We start from the raw sequence: 25107 nt of genomic DNA on the forward strand, positions 1-25107 counted from the left end.
TTTTATTATCAATCTTGGATGTTTTATAATAATTTTATAGTCATTTTATACCATTTTTTGGTACTAACCTATTGACATAGTGCCAAGTGCCAGTTGCTATATTTTTGCATGTTTTTTACATCGCAGATCAGACGGAGTCCAAACACAACAAAACTTCATGGAGATTTTTTATGGACGAGAAGGAAGATATTGGGCCCTGGTTGCACCTGGGGGGGGAGTCTCGAGGAGGGGACAACCCACCAGGGCACGCCAGGAGGCCCGGGCGTGCCCTGGTGGGTTGTGCCCACCTCGGGTACCTCTGGACCGCCTCTTTGCTCTATAAATACCCCAAAAATTCCAGAACCCTATGGGAGTCGACGAAATATTCATACAGCCACCGCAGAGTCCAGAACCACCAGATCCAATCTAGACACCATCTCGGATGGGGTTCACCACCTCCATTGGTGCCTCTCCCATGATGCGTGAGTAGTTCTTTGTAGACCTTGTCCATAGTTAGTAGCTAGATGGCTTCCTCTCTCTCTCTCTTGATTCTCAATACAATGGTCTCTTGGAGATTCATATGATGTAACTCTTTTTGCGGTGTGTTTGTTCAGATCTGATGAACTTTGAGTTTATGATCAGTTATATCTTTTTATATCCATGAAAGTTATTTGAGTTTCTTTGATCTCTTCTATGCATGATCTCTTATAGCTCGTATTTCTTCTCTGATATTTGGGTTTTGTTTGGTCAACTTGATATATTTGTCTTGCAATGGGAAGAGGTGCCCGGTAGTGTGTTCGATCTTACGGTGCTTGATCCCAGTGATAGAAAGGGAACCGACACGTATGTATCGTTGCTACTAAGGATAAAACGATGGGGTATATCTCTACATAGATAGATCTTTTCTACATCATGTCATCGTTCTTATTGCATTACTCTGTTTTTCCATGAACTTAATACACTAGATGCATGTTGGATAGCGGTCGATGTGTGGAGTAATAGTAGATGCATGCAGGAGTCGGTCTACTAATCTTGGACATGATGCCTATGTAATGATCATTGCCTAGATATCATCATGATTATTTGAAGTTCTATCAATTGCTCAACAGTAATTTGTTTACCCACCGTTTGCTATTTTTCTCGAGAAGCCACTAGTGAAACCTACGGCCCCCCGGTCTTCTTTCTCATGTATTTGCGTTTGCAATCTACTTTTCCTTGCATTTATTTTCAGATCTATTAAACCAAAAATACAAAAATACTTTGCTGCACTTTATTTTTTTTGCGATCTATTTATTCAATCTATTACAACTTTCTCCCGTCAATATGCAATTTCTGGCACCGTTACCCGAAAGGGATTGACAACCCCTTTAACACGTCGGGTTGCGAGGTGTTGTTATTTGTGTGCAGGTGATGTTTACATTGTGTTGCTTGGTTCTCCTACTGGTTCGATAACCTTGGTTTCATCACTGAGGGAAATACCTACCGTCGATGTGCTGCATCATTCCTTCCTCTTTGGGGAAATATCGACGTAGTCCCAGCAGACAAGGGCTTTCTAGCACCATCGTTAGAGGGACATCACTTGGCGGCTCCGCCGGAAGAACGCCAAGGCTCTTCGGCTTGCCATAGAGCAGTCCGAGCAGGAGGTGTTGGAGAAGGCGAAGGAGGCGGCTCGTCTGGCCAAGCTCAGGCACCAGCAGGACAGAGCCGTCCAGTGCCTGAAGGGCCTCGTCATCATCGACTCCTCCTCCTCCTCTGACGGCTCCTCCTTCGACGAATCAAACGATCCTCCACCAGCCGACGACGGGTACAGCTACGCCGGCGACCAGAAGGGGAAAGGGCCGGCCCGGAAGTGGTGACGTTGATTTTAGTTTCAAGTTTTAGATGCATTATTTAGTTGTCCGTCTCTTGTGTGAACTTTGGTGAATCTTTTGTAGAATTATTGTGCAATTTCTATGTCCGGAGATGATCTATGTAGTTTGATCGACGTTGCATGCTATAGTATGGATATAGGGGCTCGGATATGAGAGACACGGATGTGGAAGACCCAATTTGAGGAGTGCCAAGTCACTGTCTGCAGACAGATTCGGACGCGTCCGCGGGCGTTTGAGAGCCCGGATTTGCCAAGTTCGGCTGTAGATGCTCTTATACGAGGCCATTATGGCATGGCCAATGCTTTCAGCCCAACGTACTGAAGGAAATATGCCCTAGAGGCAATAATAAATTTATTATTTATTTCCTCATATCATGATAAATGTTTATTATTCATGCTAGAATTGTATTAACCGGAAACATAATACATGTGTGAATACATAGACAAACACAACGTCACTAGTATGCCTCTACTTGACTAGCTTATTAATCAAAGATGGTTATGTTTCCTAACCATAGACATGTGTTGTCATTTGATTAATGGGATCACATCATTAGGAGAATGATGTGATTGACATGACCCATTCCGTTAGCCTAGCACTTGATCGTTTAGTATATTGCTATTGCTTTCTTCATGAGATTATGCAACTCCCGTTTACCGGAGGAACACTTTGGGTGCTACCAAACATCACAACGTAACTGGGTGATTATAAAGGAGTACTACAGGTGTCTCCAAAGGTACATGTTGGGTTGGCGTATTTCGAGATTAGGTTTTGTCACTCCGATTGTCGGAGAGGTATCTCTGGGCCCTCTCGGTAATGCACATCACTATAAGCCTTGCAAGCAATGTAGATAGTGAGTTAGTTACGGAATGATGCATTACGTAACGAGTAAAGAGACTTGCCGGTAACGAGATTGAACTAGGTATTGGATACCGACGATCGAATCTCGGGCAAGTAACATACCGATGACAAAGGGAACAACGTATGTTGTTATGCAGTTGGACCGATAAAGATCTTCGTAGAATATGTAGGAGCCAATATGGGCATCCAGGTTCCGCTGTTGGTTATTGACCGAGAATAGTTCTAGGTCATGTCTACATAGTTCTCGAACCCGTAGGGTCCGCACGCTTAATGTTACGATGACAGTTTTATTATGAGTTTATAAGTTTTGATGTACCGAAGTTTGTTCGGAGTCCCGGATGTGATTACGGACATGACGAGGAGTCTCGAAATGGTCGAGACATAAAGATTGATATATTGGACAGCTATATTCGGACACCGGAAGTGTTCCGGGTGATTTTGGAGAAAATCGGAGTGCCGGAGGAGTTACCGGAACCCCCCGAGGAAGTATTGGGCCTTAGTGGGCCTGAGGGGAGAGAGAGGGCAGCAGCCCAGGAGGTGGCGCCCACCCCCCATGAGGAGTCCGAATTGGACTAGGGGAGGGGGCGCAGCCCCCCTTTCCCTCTCCCTCTCCCTCTCTTTCCTTCCCCCTTCCTCCTTCCTAGTGGGGCTAGGAAAGGGGAGTCCTACTCCCACTAGGAGGAGGACTCCCCCTCCTTGGCGCGCCCCCTAGGGCCGGCCAGCCTTCCCCGTTGCTCCTTTATATACGGGGGCAGGGGGCACCCTAGAGACACACAAGTTGATCTACGGATCGTTCCTTAGCCGTGTGCGGTGCCCCCTTCCACCATATTCCACCTCGGTCATATCGTCGCGGAGTTTAGGCGAAGCCCTGCGCCGGTAGAACATCATCATCGTCACCACGCCGTCGTGCTGACGGAACTCATCCCCGACGCTTTGCTGGATCGGAGCCCGAGGATCATCATCGAGCTGAACGTGTGCTGAACTCAGAGGTGTCGTACGTTCGGTACTTGGATCGGTCGGATCGTGAAGACGTATGACTACATCAACCGCGTTGTCATAACGCTTCCACTTACGGTCTACGAGGGTACGTGGACAATACTCTCCCCTCTTGTTGCTATGCCATCACCATGATCTTGCGTGTGCGTAGGAATTTTTTTGAAATTACTACGTTCCCCAACAGTGGCATCCGAGCCAGGTTTTATGCGTAGATGTCATATGCACGAGTAGAACACAAGTGAGTTGTGGGCGATACAAGTCATACTGCTTACCAGCATGTCATACTTTGGTTCAGCGGTATTGTTGGATGAAGCGGCCCGGACCGACATTACGCGTACGCTTACGCGAGATTGGTTTTACCGCCGTGCTTTGCACACAGGTGACTAGCGGGTGTCTGTTTCTCCAACTTTAGTTGAACCGAGTGTGGCTACGCCCGGTCCTTGCGAAGGTTAAAACAGCACTAACTTGACGAACTATCGTTGTGGTTTTGATGCGTAGGTAAGAATGGTTCTTGCTAAGCCCGTAGCAGCCACATAAATTTGCAACAACAAAGTAGAGGATGTCTAACTTGTTTTTGCAGGGCATGTTGTGATGTGATATGGTCAAGACGTGATGCTATATTTTATTGTATGAGATGATCATGTTTTGTAACCGAAGTTATCGGCAACTGGCAGGAGCCATATGGTTGTCGCTTTATTGTATGAAATGCAAACGCCCTGTAATTGCTTTACTTTATCACTAAGCGGTAGCGATAGTCGTAGAAGCAATAGATGGCGTAAACGACAACGATGCTACGATGGAGATCAAGGTGTCGCGCCGGTGACGATGGTGATCACGATGGTGCTTCGGAGATGGAGATCACAAGCACAAGATGATGATGGCCATATCATATCACTTATATTGATTGCATGTGATGTTTATCCTTTATGCATCTTATCTTGCTTTGATTGACGGTAGCATTTTAAGATGATCTCTCACTAATTATCAAGAAGTGTTCTCCCTGAGTATGCACCGTTGCGAAAGTTCTTCGTGCTGAGACACCACGTGATCATCGGGTGTGATAGGCTCTACGTTCAAATACAACGGGTGCAAAACAGTTGCACACGCGGAATACTCAGGTTAAACTTGACGAGCCTAGCATATACAGATATGGCCTCGGAACACGGAGACCGAAAGGTCGAACGTGAATCATATAGTAGATATGATCAACATAGTGATGTTCACCATTGAAACTACTCCATCTCACGTGATGATCGGACATTGTTTAGTTGATTTGGATCACGTAATCACTTAGATGCCTAGAAAGATGTCTGTCTAAGTGGGAGTTCTTAAGTAATATGATTAATTGAACTTAAATTTATCATGAACTTAGTACCTGATAGTATTTTTGCTTGTCTATGTTTGTTGTATATAGATGGCTCGTGCTGTTGTTCCGTTGAATTTTAATGCGTTCCTTGAGAAAGCAAAGTTGAAAGATGATGGTAGCAATTACACGGACTGGGTCCGTAACCTGAGGATTATCCTCATTGCTGCACAGAAGAATTACATCCTGGAAGCACCGCTGGGTGCCAGGCCTGCTGCTGATGCAACTGACGACGTTAAGAACGTCTGGCAGAGCAAAGCTGATGACTACCTGATAGTTCAGTGTGCCATGCTTTACGGCTTAGAACCGGGTCTTCAACGACGTTTTGAACGTCATGGAGCATATGAGATGTTCCAGGAGTTGAAGTTAATATTTCAAGCAAATGCCCGGATTGAGAGATATGAAGTCTCCAATAAGTTCTATAGCTGCAAGATGGAGGAGAATAGTTCTGTCAGTGAACACATACTCAAAATGACTGGGTATAATAATCACTTGATTCAACTGGGAGTTAATCTTCCTGATGATAGTGTCATTGACAGAATTCTTCAATCACTGCCACCAAGCTACAAGAGCTTCGTGATGAACTATAATATGCAAGGGATGGACAAAACTATTCCCGAGCTCTTCGCAATGCTAAAAGCCGCGGAGGTAGAAATCAAGAAGGAGCATCAAGTGTTGATGGTTAACAAGACCACCAGTTTCAAGAAAAAGGGCAAAGGGAAGAAAAAGGGGAACTTCAAGAAGAACAGCAAACAAGTTGCTGCTCAAGAGAAGAAACCCAAGTCTGGACCTAAGCCTGAGACTGAGTGCTTCTACTGCAAGCAGACTGGACACTGGAAGCGGAACTGCCCCAAGTATTTGGCGGATAAGAAGGATGGCAAAGTGAACAAAGGTATATGTGATATACATGTTATTGATGTGTACCTTACTAATGCTCGCAGTAGTACCTGGGTATTTGATACTGGTTCTGTTGCTAATATTTGCAACTCGAAATAGGGACTACGGATTAATCGAAGATTGGCTAAGGACGAGGTGACGATGCGCGTGGGAAATGGTTCCAAAGTCGATGTGATCGCGGTCGGCACGCTACCTCTACATCTACCATCGGGATTAGTTTTAGACCTAAATAATTGTTATTTGGTGCCAGCGTTGAGCATGAACATTATATCTGGATCTTGTTTGATGCGGGACGGTTATTCATTTAAATCAGAGAATAATGGTTGTTCTATTTATATGAGTAATATCTTTTATGGTCATGCACCCTTGAAGAGTGGTCTATTTTTATTGAATCTCGATAGTAGTGATACACATATTCATAGTGTTGAAACCAAAAGATGCAGAGTTGATAATGATAGTGCAACTTATTTGTGGCACTGCCGTTTAGGTCATATCGGTGTAAAGCGCATGAAGAAACTCCATACTGATGGGCTTTTGGAATCACTTGATTATGAATCACTTGGTACTTGCGAACCGTGCCTCATGGGCAAGATGACTAAAACGCCGTTCTCCAGAACTATGGAGCGAGCAACTGATTTGTTGGAAATCATACATACTGATGTTTGTGGTCCAATGAATGTTGAGGCTCGCGGCGGGTATCGTTATTTTCTCACCTTCACAGATGATTTGAGCAGATATGGGTATATCTACTTAATGAAACACAAGTCTGAAACATTTGAAAAGTTCAAAGAATTTCAGAGTGAAGTGGAAAATCATCGTAACAAGAAAATAAAGTTTCTACGATCTAATCTTGGAGGAGAATATTTGAGTTACGAGTTTGGTTTACATTTGAAACAATGCAGAATAGTTTCGCAACTCACGCCACCCGGAACACCACAACGAAACGGTGTGTCCGAACGTCGTAATCGTACTTTACTAGATATGGTGCGATCTATGATGTCTCTTACTGATTTACCGCTATCATTCTAGGGTTATGCTTTAGAGACGGCCGCATTCACGTTGAATAGGGCACCATCAAAATCCGTTGAGACGACGCCTTATGAACTACGGTTTGGCAAGAAACCAAAGTTGTCGTTTCTTAAAGTTTGGGGCTGCGATGCTTATGTGAAGAAACTTCAACCAGATAAGCTCGAACCTAAATCGGAGAAATGTGTCTTCATAGGATACCCAAAAGAGACTATTGGGTACACCTTCTATCACAGATCTGAGGGCAAGATTTTCGTTGCTAAAATCGGATCCTTTCTAGAGAAGGAGTTTCTCTCGAAAGAAGTGAGTGGGAGGAAAGTAGAACTTGATGAGGTAACTGTACCTGCTCCCTTATTGGAAAGTAGTTCATCACAAGAACCGGTTCCTGTGACAACTACACCAATTAGTGAGGAAGCTAATGATATTGATCATGAAACTTTAGATCTAGTTTCTACTGAACCTCGTAGGTCTACCAGAGTAAGATCCGCACCAGAGTGGTACGGTAATCCTATTCTGGAAGTCATGTTACTTGACCATGATGAACCTACGAACTATGAGGAAGCGATGATGAGCCCAGATTCCGCAAAATGGCTAGAGGCCATGAAATCTGAGACGGGATCCATGTATAAGAACAAAGTATGGACTTTGGTTGACTTGCCCGATGATCGGCAAGCCATTGAGAATAAATGGATCTTTAAGAAGAAGACTGACACTGATGGTAATGTAACTGTCTATAAAGCTCGACTTGTTGCGAAAGGTTTTCGACAAGTTCAAGGGGTTGACTATGATGAGACTTTCTCACCTGTAGTGATGCTTAAGTCTGTCCAAATCATGTTAGCTATTGCTACATTTTATGATTATGAAATTTGGCAAATGGATGTCAAAACTGCATTCTTGAATGGATTTCTGGAAGAAGAGTTGTATATGATACAACCAGAAGGTTTTGTTGATCCAAAAGGTGCTAACAAAGTGTGCAAGCTCCAGCGATCCATTTTTGGACTGGTGCAAGATAGTGTGATCAAAGCATATGGTTTTATACAGACTTTTGGAGAAGCCTGTATTTACAAGAAAGTGAGTGGGAGCTCTGCAGCATTTCTGATATTATATGTAGATGACATATTATTAATTGGAAATGATATAGAATTTCTGGATAGCATAAAGGGATACTTGAATAAAAGTTTTTCAATGAAAGACCTCGATGAAGCTGCTTACATATTGGGCATCAAGATTTATAGAGATAGATCTAGACGCTTAATAGGACTTTCACAAAGCACATACCTTGATAAAATTTTGAAAAAGTTCCAAATGGATGAGGCAAAGAAAGGGTTCTTGCCTGTGCTACAAGGTGTGAAGTTGAGTCAGACTCAATGCCCGACCACAGCAGAAGATAGAGAGAAAATGAAAGATGTTCCCTATGCTTCAGCCATAGGCTCTATCATGTATGCAATGCTGTGTACCAGACCTGACGTATGCTTAGCAATAAGCTTGGCAGGAAGGTACCAAAGTAATCCAGGAGTGGATCACTGGACAGCGGTCAAGAACATCCTGAAATACCTGAAAAGGACTAAGGATATGTTTCTCGTATATGGAGGTGACAAAGAGCTAGTCGTAAATGGTTATGTCGATGCAAGCTTTGACACTGATCCGGACGATTCTAAATCGCAAACCGGATACGTATTTTTATTAAACGGTGGAGCTGTAAGTTGGTGCAGTTCTAAACAAAGCGTCGTGGCGGGATCTACATGTGAAGCGGAGTACATAGCTGCTTCGGAAGCAGCAAATGAAGGAGTCTAGATGAAGGAGTTCATTTCCGATCTAGGTGTCATACCTAGTGCATCGGGACCAATGAAGATCTTCTGTGACAATACTGGTGCAATTGCCTTGGTAAAGGAATCCAGATTTCACAAAAGGACCGAACACATCAAGAGACGCTTCAATTCCATCTGGGACCAAGTCCAAGTGGGATACATAGAAATTTGCAAGATACATACGGATCTGAAAGTTGCAGACCCGTTGACTAAGCCTCTCTCACGAGCAAAACATGATCAACACCAAGACTCCATGGGTGTTAGAATCATTACTATGTAATCTAGATTATTGACTCTAGTGCAAGTGGGAGACTGAAGGAAATATGCCCTAGAGGCAATAATAAAGTTATTATTTATTTCCTCATATCATGATAAATGTTTATTATTCATGCTAGAATTGTATTAACCGGAAACATAATACATGTGTGAATACATAGACAAACACAACGTCACTAGTATGCCTCTACTTGACTAGCTTATTAATCAAAGATGGTTATGTTTCCTAGCCATAGACATGTGTTGTCATTTGATTAATGGGATCACATCATTAGGAGAATGATGTGATTGACATGACCCATTCCGTTAGCCTAGCACTTGATCGTTTAGTATATTGCTATTGCTTTCTTCATGACTTATACATGTTCCTGTAACTATGAGATTATGCAACTCCTGTTTACCGGAGGAACACTTTGGGTGCTACCAAACGTCACAACGTAACTGGGTGATTATAAAGGAGTACTACAGGTGTCTCCAAAGGTACATGTTGGGTTGGCGTATTTCGAGATTAGGTTTTGTCACTCCGATTGTCGGAGAGGTATCTCTGGGCCCTCTCGGTAATGCACATCACTATTAGCCTTGCAAGCAATGTAGCTAATGAGTTAGTTACGGAATGATGCAATACGTAACGAGTAAAGAGACTTGTCGGTAACGAGATTGAACTAGGTATTGGATACCGATGATCGAATATCGGGCAAGTAACATGCCGATGACAAAGGGAACAACGTATGTTGTTATGCGGTTTGACCGATAAAGATCTTCGTAGAATATGTAGGAGCCAATATGAGCATCCAGGTTCCGCTGTTGGTTATTGACCGAGAATAGTTCTAGTCATGTCTACATAGTTCTCGAACCCGTAGGGTCCGCACGCTTAACGTTACGATGACAGTTTTATTATGAGTTTATAAGTTTTGATGTACCGAAGTTTGGTCGGAGTCCCGGATGTGATTACGGACATGACGAGGAGTCTCGAAGACATAAAGATTGATATATTTGACAGCTATATTCGGACACCGGAAGTGTTCTGGGTGATTTCGGAGAAAACCGGAGTGCCGGAGGGGTTACCGGAACCCCCCGGGGAAGTATTGGGCCTTAGTGGGCCTGAGGGGAGAGAGAGGGCAGCAGCCCAGGAGGTGGTTCACCCTCCCCCCATGAGGAGTCCGAATTGGACTGGGGGAGGGGGCGCAGCCCCCCCTTTCCCTCTCCCTCTCCCTCTCTTTCCTTCCCCCTTCCTCCTTCCTAGTGGGACTAGGAAAGGGGAGTCCTACTCCCACTAGGAGGAGGACTCTCCCCTCCTTGGCGCGCCCCTAGGGCCGGCCGGCCTCCCCCCTTGCTCCTTTATATACGGGGGCAGGAGGGCACCCTAGAGACACACAAGTTGATCGACAGATCGTTCTTTAGCCGTGTGCGGTGCCCCCTTCCACCATATTCCACCTCGGTCATATCATCGCGGAGTTTAGGCGAAGCCTGCACCGGTAGAACATCATCATCGTCACCACGCCGTCGTGCTGACGGAACTCATCCCCGACGCTTTGCTGGATCGAAGCCCGGGGATCGTCATCGAGCTGAACGTGTGCTGAACTCGGAGGTGCCGTACGTTCAGTACTTGGATCGGTCGGATCGTGAAGACGTACGACTACATCAACCGCGTTGTCATAACGCTTCCGCTTATGGTCTACGAGGGTATGTGGACAATACTCTCCCCTCTCGTTGCTATGCCATCACCATGATCTTGCGTGTGCGTAGGAATTTTTTGAAATTACTACGTTCCCCAACACGTACTGCCTCACACATACAGGTAGGCGCGGACTCCACGCTGACAGCTCAGCGTATGCCCCACAGGTGTGTCAGGGTTGCGTGCAGGGGAGACGGCCTCTACAGAAGAGAAAGTATGAGAGAGAAGAAAAGGTGAAGAGAGAGGCAAAAGGGGAAGAAAGAGAGCGGAAGAAGACATGTGTGGAGGGCAGCTCGATGGGAGGGAAGGCTCATGTCACAAGGCTGCTACTGCGTTAGATGGGTGAAAAATTGAACGGTTGTCTCGTCTCTTCGAACTGATGTGGCTGTACTAACCACTGAGAGCAACTCTAGCAGACCCCGCATCCTGTCGGTCCGCAAAACGCGTTTGCAGTTCGTGCAAAATGGCCTTTGCGGGCCAGCGCGGACGGCCACAGATGTAGACCCCTCAAACGGACCCGCATAAAAGTATATTAATGGAATATGCTTTTTTACGGGTCGGCTTTGCGGGGTCTGCTCTTTGCACCGCTGCATCCCGCATCTCATCGGCCCGCAAATATCAAATCCAACATAATACAACAATCGAAAGCAAACTGAATTATTCAAATCAAACATAATACAATAATCATCCACATTACAAATAATTATTCAAATCACCGTAGCAAACTTAAATAATGCAATACAAACTTGTCATGAATACAAATACAAATGAATACAAAAATTAGTCACTGTCCAGCCCTTTGCTAATGGTGCTCAATGAGATCCTCCTGAAGTTGAAAGTGTGTGTTTGCATTTTCAATCTCCTTGTATGTCTGAAGAAAAGCTCTAGTGCGGTTAGGGTCTCTCGTTGGTTTGACACGGCTACCCACATTGTCGTAGAAGAATTCTAAGTTCATTCCTCTCTCATCTTCAAGAATAATGTTGTGCAGGATAACACAACATGTCATGATGTTTTTCAAGGTTTTCTTATCACAAAAATGAGTAGGACCATGGACAATGGCAAACCTAGATTGCAAAACACCGAATGCTTTTTCAATGTCTTTTCGGGCTGGCTCTCACACCCTTGCAAATTCACATTATTTTTTAGTTTTGGGTTCTTTGATGCTCTTGACAAATGTGCACTAAGGAGGGTATATACCATCTGCAAGATAGTACCCCTTTGTGTATTCATGCCCATTGATAGTGTAGTTGCAAGTAGGAGCATCACCACTAGCAAGCCTAGCAAACAAATGAGACCGTTGCAACACATTGATATCATTGAGAGTGCCCGACATACCAAAAGACCAATGCCAAATCCATAAATCCTCGGATGTTACAGCCTCTAGCACAATTGTTGCATCACGAGACTTGCCACAATACATTCCTTGCCATGCCTTGGGGCAATTTTTCCAATTCCAATGGATACAATCAATGCTACCTAGCATGCCAGGCCAACCTCTCCTCTCATTAGATGCCATGAATTTCTTTGTGTCATCTTCATTGGGTGCCCGAAGATACTCAGGACCAAGGACATGGACGATCACTTTTGCAAATCTACGCACATACTCAATTGTAGTATCTTCACCAATGCGAAGGTACTCATCAGCATAGACAGTCGGAACGCCATATGCAATCACCCGCATAGCTGCAGAGATTTTTTGATATGCACTAAATCCCTTTAAGCCCGCGACATTTCTTCTTTGAGTAAAATACCGGCAATTTGCCTCGCAAGCTTGAACAAGTTTCACAAAGAGGGATCGACACATTCGGTACCTTCTTCGGAAGAGGTGCGGAGAATATGTAGGATTCTCCACGAAATAGTCTTGCATCAACATCTCGTTCCCAAGATGGAGATTCCGAGGAATGCACAGACGCCCGACAGTCGATCCTCGCCTCCTCTTCCGGTGCTCGTCTTCGTGCTCCTTCATGGCAAGTGTCATGACTAATGTTTGCTGCCGAAAGGTCGCAAGCATGGTCTCAACATCCGAGTCGTCCGAATCAGAGAGCAAGAACTTCTCGCACGGTCTCAACTCCATCTACATGCGTACCGGCGCGTCAATCAACTATACCGGCGCAAAAATCACAAAAACACGCACTAACCGGTGGCGGATGTAGCGGGTGATCCCGGACGGCGACGAGGGGCGGGCTCGACGGTGGACGATCCCCGGCGGCGGCGACGACGCGGGGCGGCTCTTCTCGCCGGATTCGGGGGGTCGGTGCAGCGTCTCGGCGCGGGAGGGTGTGGGGCGGCCCCACGGCGCGATTCCGCCCACAGATTTGGCCGGAATCGCCGGTGGCGGACGGGCGGAAGCAAGGGCGATCGGCGGCGGAAGAAGGGGGGAAAGGCGCGCGGGCTGAAATGTCCCTCCCACCAATTGCTTCTCTCTGATGCAGGGCACCATAGCCGCGAGGGGGAAACCCGAGTATTCCCGGGTTGGGGTCGGGATTTTGCTGCGCCCCTCAAAATTTTTTGCGGGCCGGGGCGGGATGCTGCGTCTTATCGGGAAGGTTTTACCGCCCCTACCCGCATTTGGGCGGTTATTTTGCGGGTCGAGGGCGGATGCGGGGTCTGCTAGAGTTGCTCTGAGCACCATCAAGGTAACAATTTTTTTAGACTATCAAGATAGTTTTTTTAATAGATCAGCAAGATAGTGCTAAGGGAAAGCAACTAGTTGACGAGCGCTTCTTCGGAAGCCTCCCCATGATCATTTGTGGTGGGTTGAGAGCGCGTCTTGGCGGACTCTCAGTCGCCGCCTCTTGTCACGCTCCTTCCGAATTTTCCTTTTTTTATTTTTTCGCACGTTTTTTCAGCCTTTTAAATGATTTTTTGGCTTTCTTTGACTTTTCGATTTTCATCTGTCTTTTTTAGTTTTTTGACAAAAAATGCAAAAAAACGTGTTCTTTTTCTTCCGTGAGAGGCACGGTTTTGCTTTTGCGAGAGGCATGGTTTGCTTCCGCGAGAGGCACGGTTATGCCTCTCGGAAATGAAAAAACTCCGTGTTTTTTCCTTTTTTTTCTTCCATGAGAGGCACGGTTTTGCTTCCTCGATCATGCCTCTCGGAAACGAAAAAAAGATGTTTTCTCTTTTCTTTTTTTCTTCAGCGAGAGGCGTGGTTTTACTTCCGCGGAGGCACGGTCATGTCTCTCGAAAACGAAAAAGAAAAATACTTATTTTTCCTTTTCCTTTATGAGAGTCGCGGTTTTGCTTCCGCAAAAGACATGGACGTAACTCTCGAAAACGAAAAAACACGTTTTTCTCTTTTGTTCTCTTCCGTGGGAGGCACGGTTGTGCCTCTTGGAAACAGTTTTCAGAAAGGGAAAAAACGTGCTCCTGGTATAGTTTTTTCTTCCGGGTTTTTTCCTTCGTTTTCGGAAAAAAATGTTTGTTAAAATGTATCAACAGGTGATCTCATTTTGAATATCTCGACGCTAAGAATCCAACGGTAAACGTTTCGAGATTTGGACGCATGATTTAAGAGATAAAACATTTTGAATAAACAATTCTATGAAAAAAAATACTTTTAGATTGTGACAAGTGACGCGCATGTGGGAGTGATCTTTGAAAGTAGTGATTCCGTAGTTCATGTCCTTACAAGCGAATGGAGGGGAAAAGGCCCACCCCAGCCCACAGGAGGCCCACGAAGACCCGGCGGACAGCGGAAGGGAAGGCAACGGGAGGATCTTTCTTTCTCTCAAGAAAAAGGAGGGTCGAGGGTGGTTATTTGGACGGAGTTGGGGACTTGGGGGTCGATCGATCGGAGGCGGAAGAGAAGGAGGAGGGGCGGCGGGATGACGCGGGGGAAGCAGAAGATCGACGCGCAGCGGAAGAGCGCGGAGAAGAACCAGAAGTCCAAGGGGTCGCAGCTCGAGGCCCGCGCCGTCGGGCTCAAGGTCGTCTGCCCCATCTGCAAGGTCAGCGCACGCGCTCTCTTGTTCCTCTTCTTCTTCCTAATCCCTACTATCGCGGCGCGGATCTGAATCCTCAGTCAGGGTCTCCATCCGCATCCGATCCCATGCGCGCTGTCCTGTTCCCCTTCAATTCTGGGGCCAGTCATCTACTATCTATCTATCTATCCCAGGGCAGAGTAGATGATGGCGAGTAGCCGATCTGAATCCTGCAACCAGCATGATAAGATCATAAGAATCAAGTTGAAAACTGTGCGCAAGCATAACCGGATATACTCCTACTAGCTAGTGTATTATTAGCTTTACATGGATACATGTTCCTCATGATTGATGCAGTGTCAACTTCATGTAGTATATAACATTACCTATATATGTGTGTGCAGGCGCAACTGGCCAACGAGAAGCAGTTGATTGATCACTATGGATCAAAGCATCCCAAGGAGAAACCTCCAGGTCCATCAAATGCAGAGTGACTGATGCGAAGTGGAAGCATGAGCTATACTTTGCCTGTTTCTGAGGGTGTTCAATCTGCTCCACACTTGGACGACTTGAGCCTCAGCTTTACCCTATGTAATGCATGCATTTCCTCTTGTTCCAGGCAAGAGCCTTTGATGACCATGTACTTGCCTTCTATGAGTATCTTTGTCCAACTGTCAACATACCTTCAAACTGTATGTGGTGCAATCTTTGGATAAGAGAATGCTAAACTTTTTTCGATTATGTCATTCTCCTGTTACGTGCTGCTGTCTAAAGAGCCGAAAAATGAATGTTTTTCTCGTTCATGTGTGTGTGTGTGTGTGTGTGTGGTATATACAGCAGCCGGAAAATGAATTGTTCTGCTTATTTGAAACAAAAAGCAAGTCCTGAAGGGAAGTCATGACATACAAACTTTTTTGGGGGGTGATGGCATACAAAAGATAAAAAGCACCACAGAAACAGGAATGATGAGTTACATCTAGGGTACTGCCATAATTGCTACGGGTTTTCAAATTCTAAACACGACTTCAAAGTAGGGTAAATTGGTCCTTTTTTTTGTTGCACGCATTTGAGGCAATTATATTGATTGCTGTGTCCCCGGAGCTGCATCATGCTGAGAATCATCCAAATCATAGACGGTCTCCAGGGTACTTCACTATGATTGACAACAGCATGTAAACATACGAGAAATGTAAGCAGTAAAACAGTCGGTACAGATTACTCCCTCCGTCCGGAAATACTTGTCATAGAAATGGATGTATCTAGATGTATTTTAGTTATAGAAACATTCATTTTTATCCATTTCAGCGACAAGTAATTCCGGACGGAGGGAGTACAAAGGAAGCCGCTGTAACTTATTCCATGCAACGACCTGATGGGATGCTTTGTTCTTATGAAGTTTGCTCGCGGCCTTGCCCACCTCCCTTGTGCGCCTTTTGTGATGGCCTCAGCAACACAAGCGATCACACTGAGCCATATCAAATCCTATACTACAAGCTCAAGAAGACGGCTCTCCGCCTCGCAGAATGGAGTAGGAGACTTTTCTCGAAGGCAAAAATTCACCACCATGCCGCTCTTTTGGTGATCCTTCGCCTCGACATCGCCCAAGAGGACAGGCTCCTCTCCACCGAGGAGCTCGACCTTCGGGCCAGGCTTAAGAGAAGGTCTCGGTGTTCGGCACCCTTCGATGGCTTTTGAGGTTGGTGGCCTGCGGAGTGCTATGGTTCTCTCTATTTGTGATGGTGGCCGTGGTGTGGCTCACAGGAGGTGTAGGACTATCTCGGCGGAAAATTACCCTTCGGCACGGTCTGTGGCTTTCTCTGCCGCGACGTTCCTAGGCAGCAGGATGCTCTTCGATGGTGGCTACGATCTCCTAGCTCTTCAAGGTGCAGAGATCGCATGGTAACAGGCAACTTCTTCTCTACGTCTTCTCCGTGGCGGATGTCCTTTCGACGGATCCAACGAAGCTAGTTCCCGCTCTTCTCGGTCCACTGGTGGTGATCGATGCTAAGTTCTTGGTGTTGGCTGCTTGTTATAGCTCGCTTCTGGTTCTTTTTCTGTTGTTCCTTATTCCATCTTCTATTCTGTTGTTCCTGGTTCCTTCTCATATGTGTCGGGTGATATCTGTTGTAACCGTCGTGTTGTATCTCAATCTTATCTATAATGAAAATGGTTCAGGCTAGCGTAAACCCGCCGTAGCACCGTAAAAAAAAGGCTTAAGAGAAGGGTCATCGCCTTGGCTGTGCTAGAAAGATCGCGCAAGAAACAATGTGCAAGAATTTCAAATCTTAAAGAAGGGGACGCCAATACAAATTTTTCCACCGCCGAGTCACCGCTAGGAGGAGAAAAAACCATATTCACAGGATCAAGAACGATCATGGTTGGGTCACCGAGCACGCTGCCAAAGAGAAACTAATTCAAGACCACTTCTCCAATGTCCTAAAGAGAAGCCCCCTGAGCCGCAAAGATTTCAATTGGGACGAGCTAAACCTGGAACCTCTTGACAACCTTGACTCCCCGATAGTCAAGAGTGAGGTCCTCGAAGCAATCAATGACCTGCCCGGTGACAAGGCTTCGGGTCCAGATGGCTTCACGAGCCTCTTTTTCAAGAAGTGTTGGGATATCGTTAAGCCGGACCTCATGCGGGTCATTAACCATTTTGACTCCCTTCACACCGCGAATCTACAGTGGCCCAACTCCGCGAATGTGGTGCTCTTGCCTAAAAAGGAAGGGGCGGAGGGGATCGCCGACTATAGGCCCATTAGCCTCATCCACGCGGTCGCGGAAATTATTGCGAAGGTGCTCTCCACTCGGCTGGGCCCCCACATGACAAGCCTCGTCTCCAACGCCCAAAGCGCCTTCATTAAAACAAGAAGCATCCATGACAACTTCTTGTATGTTCGCAATCGCGCTCGGCGCATGCACAAGAGCAAGACCCCGTCCCTTCTTTTCAAGCTTGATATTCGCAAGGCCTTTGACACCGTCAAGTGGGAGTATTTGCTTGATCTTCTCCAACGGCGAGGGTTCCCTCCCAAATTCAGGGATTGGATCGCTGCCCTCCTTTGCTCTTCATCTTCGAGGATCATCCTCAATGGTATTGTCGGTGGTCCAATTAAGCATGGCCAAGGCCTCCGGCAGGGTGACCCCATCTCCCCACTCCTATTCGTCATCGCCATTGACCCGCTCCAAAGAATCCTAGATGTGGCCACGAGGAAGGGGCTCCTACACAAGCTCAGGGGAAGGGGGGCAATGCTGAGGACCTCTCTTTATGCGGATGACGCGGTGGTTTTCTTGGTCCCGATCAAAAGAGATGTGGAAAATCTTGCATGCATCTTGGGAGACTTTGGTGAGGTCACGGGCCTCTGCACCAACTTCCTCAAGAGCTCGATGTTGCCCATCCATTGCAACCACCTCGATCTGGGCTATTTGACCCAAAGTCTGCCAGCAGCAAGAGCTTCTTTCCCTCTGCGGTACCTAGGACTCCCCCTCTCCGTATGGCAGCTGAAGTTGGTGGACCTGCAATTCCTCGTGGACAAGGTGGCAAGCAAGCTAACAACATACGAGGGTCAGAATATCACCACCATCGGGCGTACGACTCTTGTCAAGTCTGTGATCACCTCCCAACTAGTCTACCCCGCCACTCCGTTGGTCATACCGCCCTCCATCCTACACATAGTCAACAAACTTGAGAGAGCCTTCCTATGGTCTGGAACAGACAAAACGACAGGGGCAAAATGCAAAGTAAACTAGGAGACTGTTTGCCGGCCACTCGAATATGGGGGACTTGGGGTCCTCAACACCAACAAGTTTACACGCGCCCTCCGGCTGCGGTGGCCTTGGTACGAATGAAAGGAGCCTACCAACATGTGGGTCAGATTGGGAAACCCTTGTGACGAGGAGGACCTTAACTTTTTCTATGCTTCCACCACCATCTCCGTTGGTAACTGCGCGAAGACCCCCTTTTGGGACTCCCCTTGGCTCCTTGGGCGCAAGCCTAAAGATATTGCCCCGCTCATCCATGAAGCTTCCATGCGTAAGAATTGGAAGGTGCGGGAGGCCCTCAAGCACAACACATGGATCCTCAAGATCAATCCATCCACCTCTATCTCCGCCGAGCATGTCACGCAATTCTTCACACTTTGGATGCTCCTTCATGAGGTCCATCTTGACAAACTCTCCGAGGATGACATCCTTTGGAAGCACTCGGTCTCGGGGCATTACTCGGCGGCCTCCGCATATAAGGCACAATTTTTAGGATTGGTTCTCTCCCCCATGGACAAGATGGTTTGGAAAGTTTGGGCTCCCCCAAAAGTCAAGTTCTTTGCTTGGTTGGCTCTCCAAGACAGGATTTGGACCGCGAATAGATTGGCAAAGCGTGGGTGGCCAAACTGTGATCTTTGCCCCCTTTGCAAGAGGGAACATGAGAGTGGGAGTCACCTATTCTTCAAATGCCGCTTCTCTAGAAGGCTTTCGTCCTTGGTCATTGACAAGTACCACGTCCCCGATTTCGTCATTTCCACTTGGCCCTTGTTCGACTCGGTCCAATCTTGGTGGGCAAGTACTTGCGACGACGGCTATTCGCATAGACAAGGCAAGGCATCCCTCACCATGCTTGTTTCATGGACAATTTGGAATGAGCGAAACGCGTGAGTTTTCAGGCATAAGTGTGCCCCTCCGACAGTGCTGCTTTCCTCCATCACCACCGAGGCTAACCTCTGGATCATCGCCGGTGCAAAAAAACTAGGGTCTTTGTTATTGCGCGAGTAATCCGCATGCCGTGTACTCGGGTTGTTTGTAACTAACTCTATTCTCTCTTATTTAATGGATGAGGCAAAGCTTTTGCCTCCGTTTCAAAAAAAAAGTACTGGTGCTGAAAAAGGACGCGATGCCCGTGTGCTCGTCAGTCTAACTTCATATACGATGGTTGATCTTATTGTAGATGTCTTATCTGCATCTCCCACAACCTCAAACCGTACCAAATACTTCAGAAATCCTAGATCGAGGAAACCTCCTCCTTGACAAAGTTCTCATTGTCAGCCTTGATGAACTTCTCTTTCTGATATTCCAACTCAGGAATTCCTGTGGTTGGATGGTTATTGGGAGAAGACGTTCCCATCGACGACAAAGCGCCTACGGTGACTTCGCGAATCTCAGAAGGCACCTACAGTGACTTCGTAAATCTCAAGATGATATATCATTATGCCACGACCATAAAATACTGCATGGGAATCTTTTTTCAAGGTGCACAACCGTATCATAGTCTTTGTATCCAGGTTTGATCTGCAAGCTGGCGATAACCTTTTCAAGTATAACTTTAAATTCATGCAAACTTTTAAGGGGTGTACCGAAGCAAAACCCTGATGATATACATGATAGAGTTGGATAACACCAACTGAAGAGAAGCTTGTCCAACATTATTGTCTGGGATGGTTTATAAACATTTACAATGTAGAACTCCTGAAGCGTCGGCGCATAGATAATGTAATAGAGGTCAGAGTAGACCAAACTCACACAACCAGTCGACAAGAGAGAGGGATGCGTGGAACTTAGTTATCCAAGTGCCAAAACCATGACTAAATTCCGATATCGTACGGGTTTCCTACCCCAACTTATTTGGAATTGAAAGGCTTTGTTGTCGTTCACATTGCACTAAGCCAAAGGTCAAGTTCCAGTTCACGGTCCATGGGCATGCACCCTTAGCCTCGGCTCAATCTCTACCGATTACAAAGTTAAAAAATGACACAATTGAATCTGTGAATTACCAACTACAGGGACAACATCCATACTAGGGAAGCTTGGTCCAGAAATAAATAAATTATTAGACACTAACTTCCTACATGAAGCCAGAGCGGACTGGTGGCCATTATGTATAATAGCACGACTTGCGGAATGTGTATCCATTGATGACATATGCACCTTACAAGAATAGGTCAGACCAAGCCTCGGTACCCGGCAATGTATCAGAGGAATGCGTCCACTCTACAGATCCCACCTTTTCTTCACTCGAAATAGTAAAGAAGGATTGCGAATATTATCCTGGGGCACCTGAAGCATAAGCTGAACCTTCATCTTCATAGGTGCAGTCTTTGCTTTGCCCTCTTCTTGCCCAGCCTAACATCCAAAAGTATGTGTTCAGGTTCATGGATAGATCAAAAAGGATGTGCATTTCTTAAACCGAAGACGAACGATTTGACAGTTCAAATGGATATATGATGTGAAGTCAGGCTTTGGCTGTTGCAGAGATAAGTGTTAAAACAAAGCTCTGTTACAGTCTTAAAATACTCTCAAACAGCTCTGTTACCACATGCCTCAATGGAAGACCAATCATAATTGTCGAAGCTTAAACATGCAGTACATGAAATATTGCTGTATCTAACGATTGTTCTGTCAATAACATGTGCTTATGCTATGCAAGGATGGTTCAGGTAACAAAACAACAATCAAACTTAGCAAGCTCGTGTATTCCAGGGTTCAGAATCAAGTAAAAGCTGCATATCCAGACAGGCAGACACGATCCTTATGTCGATGTTAAGAAAAGAAGTATTAGAGCTCTGCTCAATATGACATAGTAAATTGACAAGCCCGGCTGAAATATTCAGACGAATCGGGACTTTTAGCATGAAACCATTAAGAGATAGGAAAAAGTGAGTTGCTAATTCTGCCGCATTCTAATTCACATACTCCAATAGTAAGTAAGACAGGATGATGAGCAAAACTGAGTTGCCAAAATGTACATACCCAGATGGAAGCCCATCCAACTCGCACCTCTGAATCATAACCAGCTTTCACTTTGTAATTTTTACCAATTGTATGCTTATAAACAGCATTCCATTCATCAGTGTCGAAGTTAAAATGATAGCTGAAAGGAAGAGAGAAATCAGCACAGAAAGATTCACTAGAAAATAAGCAAACTTTAAAAAGACACATAAGATTTATGTCCAATACAGATTCTTGCCTACTTGCAGACTATATTTCATACTTTGGTTAAAGTTTTAGTTTGGCAACATGTTGTTTAAGTCCTCCTTATAAACTGGAACTATATGTCAAATAATTGTAGGAAATAGACCAACCGAAGCGAGCAATATCTGAGATTTCTAGAGAGAAGAAGAAAACTACTATACACAATTAATTAAGTATGCCAAAGTTAAGAGCAGTTAACACAATAGCCTTCACTGCTCTATCCCCAAGAAGGCACACAGAACATGTTCCATTTTGCAGTATTAAGATTCATGAGTACCCTGCTGCCCAGGTCATCTTGTTAACATCGAAGCCCCTGAAGGTAGGATTATGAACATGCTCGGCAATTGCAGAATCTTGATGGGTGTTGTGCACAGAATTACATAAAAACGTGGAGAACTCAATTAGCACATGTATTATTAATAGAAACTTGGAGGATTCAAGACCGGACACATTAATACTGTAGAGATTTTGGGAGAAGAAATGGTCGGTGGATACATATGCTAATGAGCAAAGCAACAAAGACAGTATGCTGACCTTAACTTATCAGAAGAACCAAAACGCCTTTTGAAGTCTAGGGATACTGCATTGGAAGGCAAGGAGACGCTAGGAATTAAAGTTAATTCATTGTCCTGCCATAGAGAATGGACAAATCGAATCAGATAAAACAGAAGGTCCGAAAACTGAACAAAATAAAACATTAGACATAAATCACCTTATAACAATATCTTAGATTCAAATCATTTTCATTGTATTGAGCAGTAAGAATGCCATCTAAAAAATCAGTTTTCGCAATCCCATACACTGACAACATTTTTTGGTCTTCTTCATTTGTCCTCTCTTCCACTGAAACTTGACCAATTGGAAAGTGGAGTGTTGCTCTTGGCTGCACAGGTATCAGGGTTAACTAAACAGTAGACAGAGTATTCAGGTCAAAAAAAAACAGTAGACAGAGTTTTATTCCAAATTCTAGGAAATATGCACAGATTCTTATTGCTAAGAACATATGTCTACAGCATTCACAAACATCTTTCAGCTTAGGACACATACTCTAGTGAGTATAAACAAATATAGCAATGAAACAAATAGCACATGATTCCATATAAAACCTTTAAAAATATTATATGACCGCTCAATGTTTTCAATACAATAGCTAATGTTTAAAATCTGAAATAGCACCTAAAGGAGCTACGATCTGGATATAGGTGGCCTCAAAGATCGTGCACGCTCTACTGCATACATGAGTAAAACAATAGAGTACAGTTGTAAGCTGTAAGTTACTGCCTCCGTTTCTAAATGTAAGACGTTTTGACAGTTTAAGTTAAACTCCCAAAATGTCTTATTTTAGATTAGAAACGGAGGGCGTACTAAACAACATGGACTTTCAGACCAACTTTTGCAAACATTTTACGACTATTCAATCTTTTCAATATACTAGCAAATTATAGTCCTTTATCTCAAGTGGCATATATAATTTCTGAGGAATAAAGGAGTGACTATAATACATTTTGTGCTAACAATGATCAAATTTGTATTTTAAGGTAGAAAATGAACCTTGTTGGAATTGCTCATCCGCACAATACATTTATTCTAATCAAAGAAACATAGAAAAAGAAAACATGTATGTGTGTACTCACCAAACCACTGTAAGGGACCAAAGATGATATCTCAAGTCTATAAGACGGGTCACCCAACCTAGTTATTACTGAAACTTCTCCTTCTTGCTCCTGAGAATATAACAAGATGCCATTAGAAAGAAAAAAGAAGTATGTGAGTGTAGGTACCAGTAGCAGAACAAACTCAGGAGACTAAAGGTGTGAAACTTTATCAGTAAGTGAAAAGAATATACAGATACACTTTCCATCGTCAAAAGTAACAAAAACGCACACACAGACACCATAGGTCCTTCAACGAGAACTGTGTAACTAAACAACGTTGAAATGGAGGCGCAATTTCAATATAGAAGCGCTATAATACCTTGACATCGTGCGAGGCGCGAAGCTGGACGGCGCCACCGGGGAGCGAAGCGTTACCACGGAGCAGCGCGTTGCGGCCCTCAACGTCATACATCGCGGAGAAGTGCTTGGTGAAGAACGACAGCACCGGCGCCCCGAAGAGCTGCCGCGGGTCCTCTCCGCGGCCCTGCTGGTCGCTCTGGAACGACAGCCGCAACTTGGCGAGACCCCCCGCGAGCTTGCACGACACCTTGTGCGCAAACAAGGCCTCCTCGCTGTCGTACTCCGTGGTCACCCGCAGCCCCGGCCTCCTGTACCGCTGCGCTGGAGCCACCACCGTCGGCTCCGGGGGCGGGGGTGGTGGGGTAGGCGGGGGAGGGGGCGGCGGGGGAGAGGGAGGGGGCGGGCAGAGGAAGGTGAGGGGGCAGCGAAGCCATGGAGGCAGATTGAAAGGGTTAGGGTTCTTGGGGGTGGACGAGGAGGAGGAAGTGGTGGCGGTGGCCATGGGCGGAGGAAGCGATGGAAGCGGCGGGGTGAGCGGTGTGAAGAATCGAATGGAGGAAGAGGGAAGTGGAAATCTTGTGGGGCCTGGGATGCGGACTGCGGAGGGCTTGGAAGTTGGGAATTCTTGGCTATTCACGTCATGTACAATGATTGATAAGATAGTCTTATTTTAAGTCTTGCATATGATTTAGATATGAGAAAAAAAATTTATCTACAATGGGTCATCTCTTAGCCTTATTTTTAATAACTAGCAATTCCTAAAAATGTGGTGAGACATATTGTGTTAAGAGATCACCTCTTGTCTTCTCTTAAATAAGAGAAGACAAATCTTTTCTTATGAGTTCTCTCTCCTCCACCTCATCATTTATCCTACGTGGCACTCTTAAGATAGCACCATTGTACATGCCCTCATAATTAGAGCCTTATTCTTCTGGCGAAGATTCCAAGTCCCTAAACCAATAAGTCCCAAGTCCCTAAAAAGTCTTTAAACCAATAAGTTCTGGAACAAATATGCTTCCTCACTTCCTCACGACGACATTGCAATGTGTGTACATAACAGCATACAACACAACATACCAAATCTGGTCACATGACCGCTCATGTCTTAAATTTCCTATTCCACAATATGATACCTTAATTATCCTCTTTCACAATCAAATATCTCAAAATTATGAATTCTCAAATTCATATAATTACGTGTGATGTAAAAGCTAATCTAAATCTTCGTCAGTGTCATGCCCGTGTCCATGTCTAGTGGCCGGTTAAGCCCCTCAGAGTGAAGCTGCGGTCGCCGGCGAGGTAGAGTAGGACATGGGACACGGACCGGCTTACGGGACTCAAGGCGCCGACGTCTCTCATGCCCTGTTCTTCCTCGTCGGGGCCCGTGGCCTGCACGTCGCCGATCAATGTGAGGTCGATGCTGGATCTGTCATGGTCGGAGCCCGACACGTCCACCACGACACAATTGGGGCACCATGGGTGGCAGGTCACCCATAGCGGTGTTGTGTGCGCCCCCACCT

General features: G+C 45.5%; 2 protein-coding genes across 2 annotated transcripts; one reads left to right on the forward strand and one right to left on the reverse strand.

Moving 5' to 3' along the window:
* The first annotated feature begins 14442 nt into the window (after window positions 1-14442).
* Window positions 14443-15416, forward strand: LOC123134225 (zinc finger protein 706). The gene is made up of 2 exons (XM_044553509.1): window positions 14443-14702; window positions 15080-15416. Exons 1-2 carry the CDS (start codon window positions 14580-14582, stop codon window positions 15167-15169), a joined length of 213 nt encoding a protein of 70 aa, XP_044409444.1. The 5' UTR covers window positions 14443-14579; the 3' UTR covers window positions 15170-15416.
* Window positions 15417-20322: 4906 nt separating this feature from the next.
* LOC123137434 (outer envelope pore protein 37, chloroplastic) lies at window positions 20323-24089 on the reverse strand. Its single transcript, XM_044557189.1, has 6 exons — window positions 23607-24089; window positions 23267-23356; window positions 22345-22515; window positions 22167-22261; window positions 21411-21531; window positions 20323-20783 (listed from the first exon to the last, which is right to left on the reverse strand). The coding sequence occupies exons 1-6, from the start codon at window positions 24087-24089 to the stop codon at window positions 20652-20654; spliced, it is 1092 nt and encodes a 363-aa protein (XP_044413124.1). The 3' UTR covers window positions 20323-20651.
* Between the last annotated feature and the right edge of the window lie 1018 nt (window positions 24090-25107).

Source organism: Triticum aestivum, chromosome 6B (assembly GCF_018294505.1).
Source record: "Triticum aestivum cultivar Chinese Spring chromosome 6B, IWGSC CS RefSeq v2.1, whole genome shotgun sequence".
NCBI classification, from domain to species: domain Eukaryota; kingdom Viridiplantae; phylum Streptophyta; class Magnoliopsida; order Poales; family Poaceae; genus Triticum; species Triticum aestivum.

Excerpts from the sequence above, each read along its gene's own strand:
- LOC123134225 (XM_044553509.1), top strand. The coding sequence starts at position 14,580 with ATGACGCGGGGGAAGCAGAAGATCGACGCGCAGCGGAAGAGCGCGGAG. Across the intron at positions 14,703-15,079 it reads TCGTCTGCCCCATCTGCAAG|GCGCAACTGGCCAACGAGAA; the intron begins GTCAGCGCACGC and ends ATGTGTGTGCAG.
- LOC123137434 (XM_044557189.1), bottom strand. The coding sequence starts at position 24,089 with ATGGCCACCGCCACCACTTCCTCCTCCTCGTCCACCCCCAAGAACCCT. Across the intron at positions 22,516-23,266 it reads TGGTCCCTTACAGTGGTTTG|CCAAGAGCAACACTCCACTT; the intron begins GTGAGTACACAC and ends ATACCTGTGCAG. Across the intron at positions 20,784-21,410 it reads TTGGATGGGCTTCCATCTGG|GCTGGGCAAGAAGAGGGCAA; the intron begins GTATGTACATTT and ends TTTGGATGTTAG.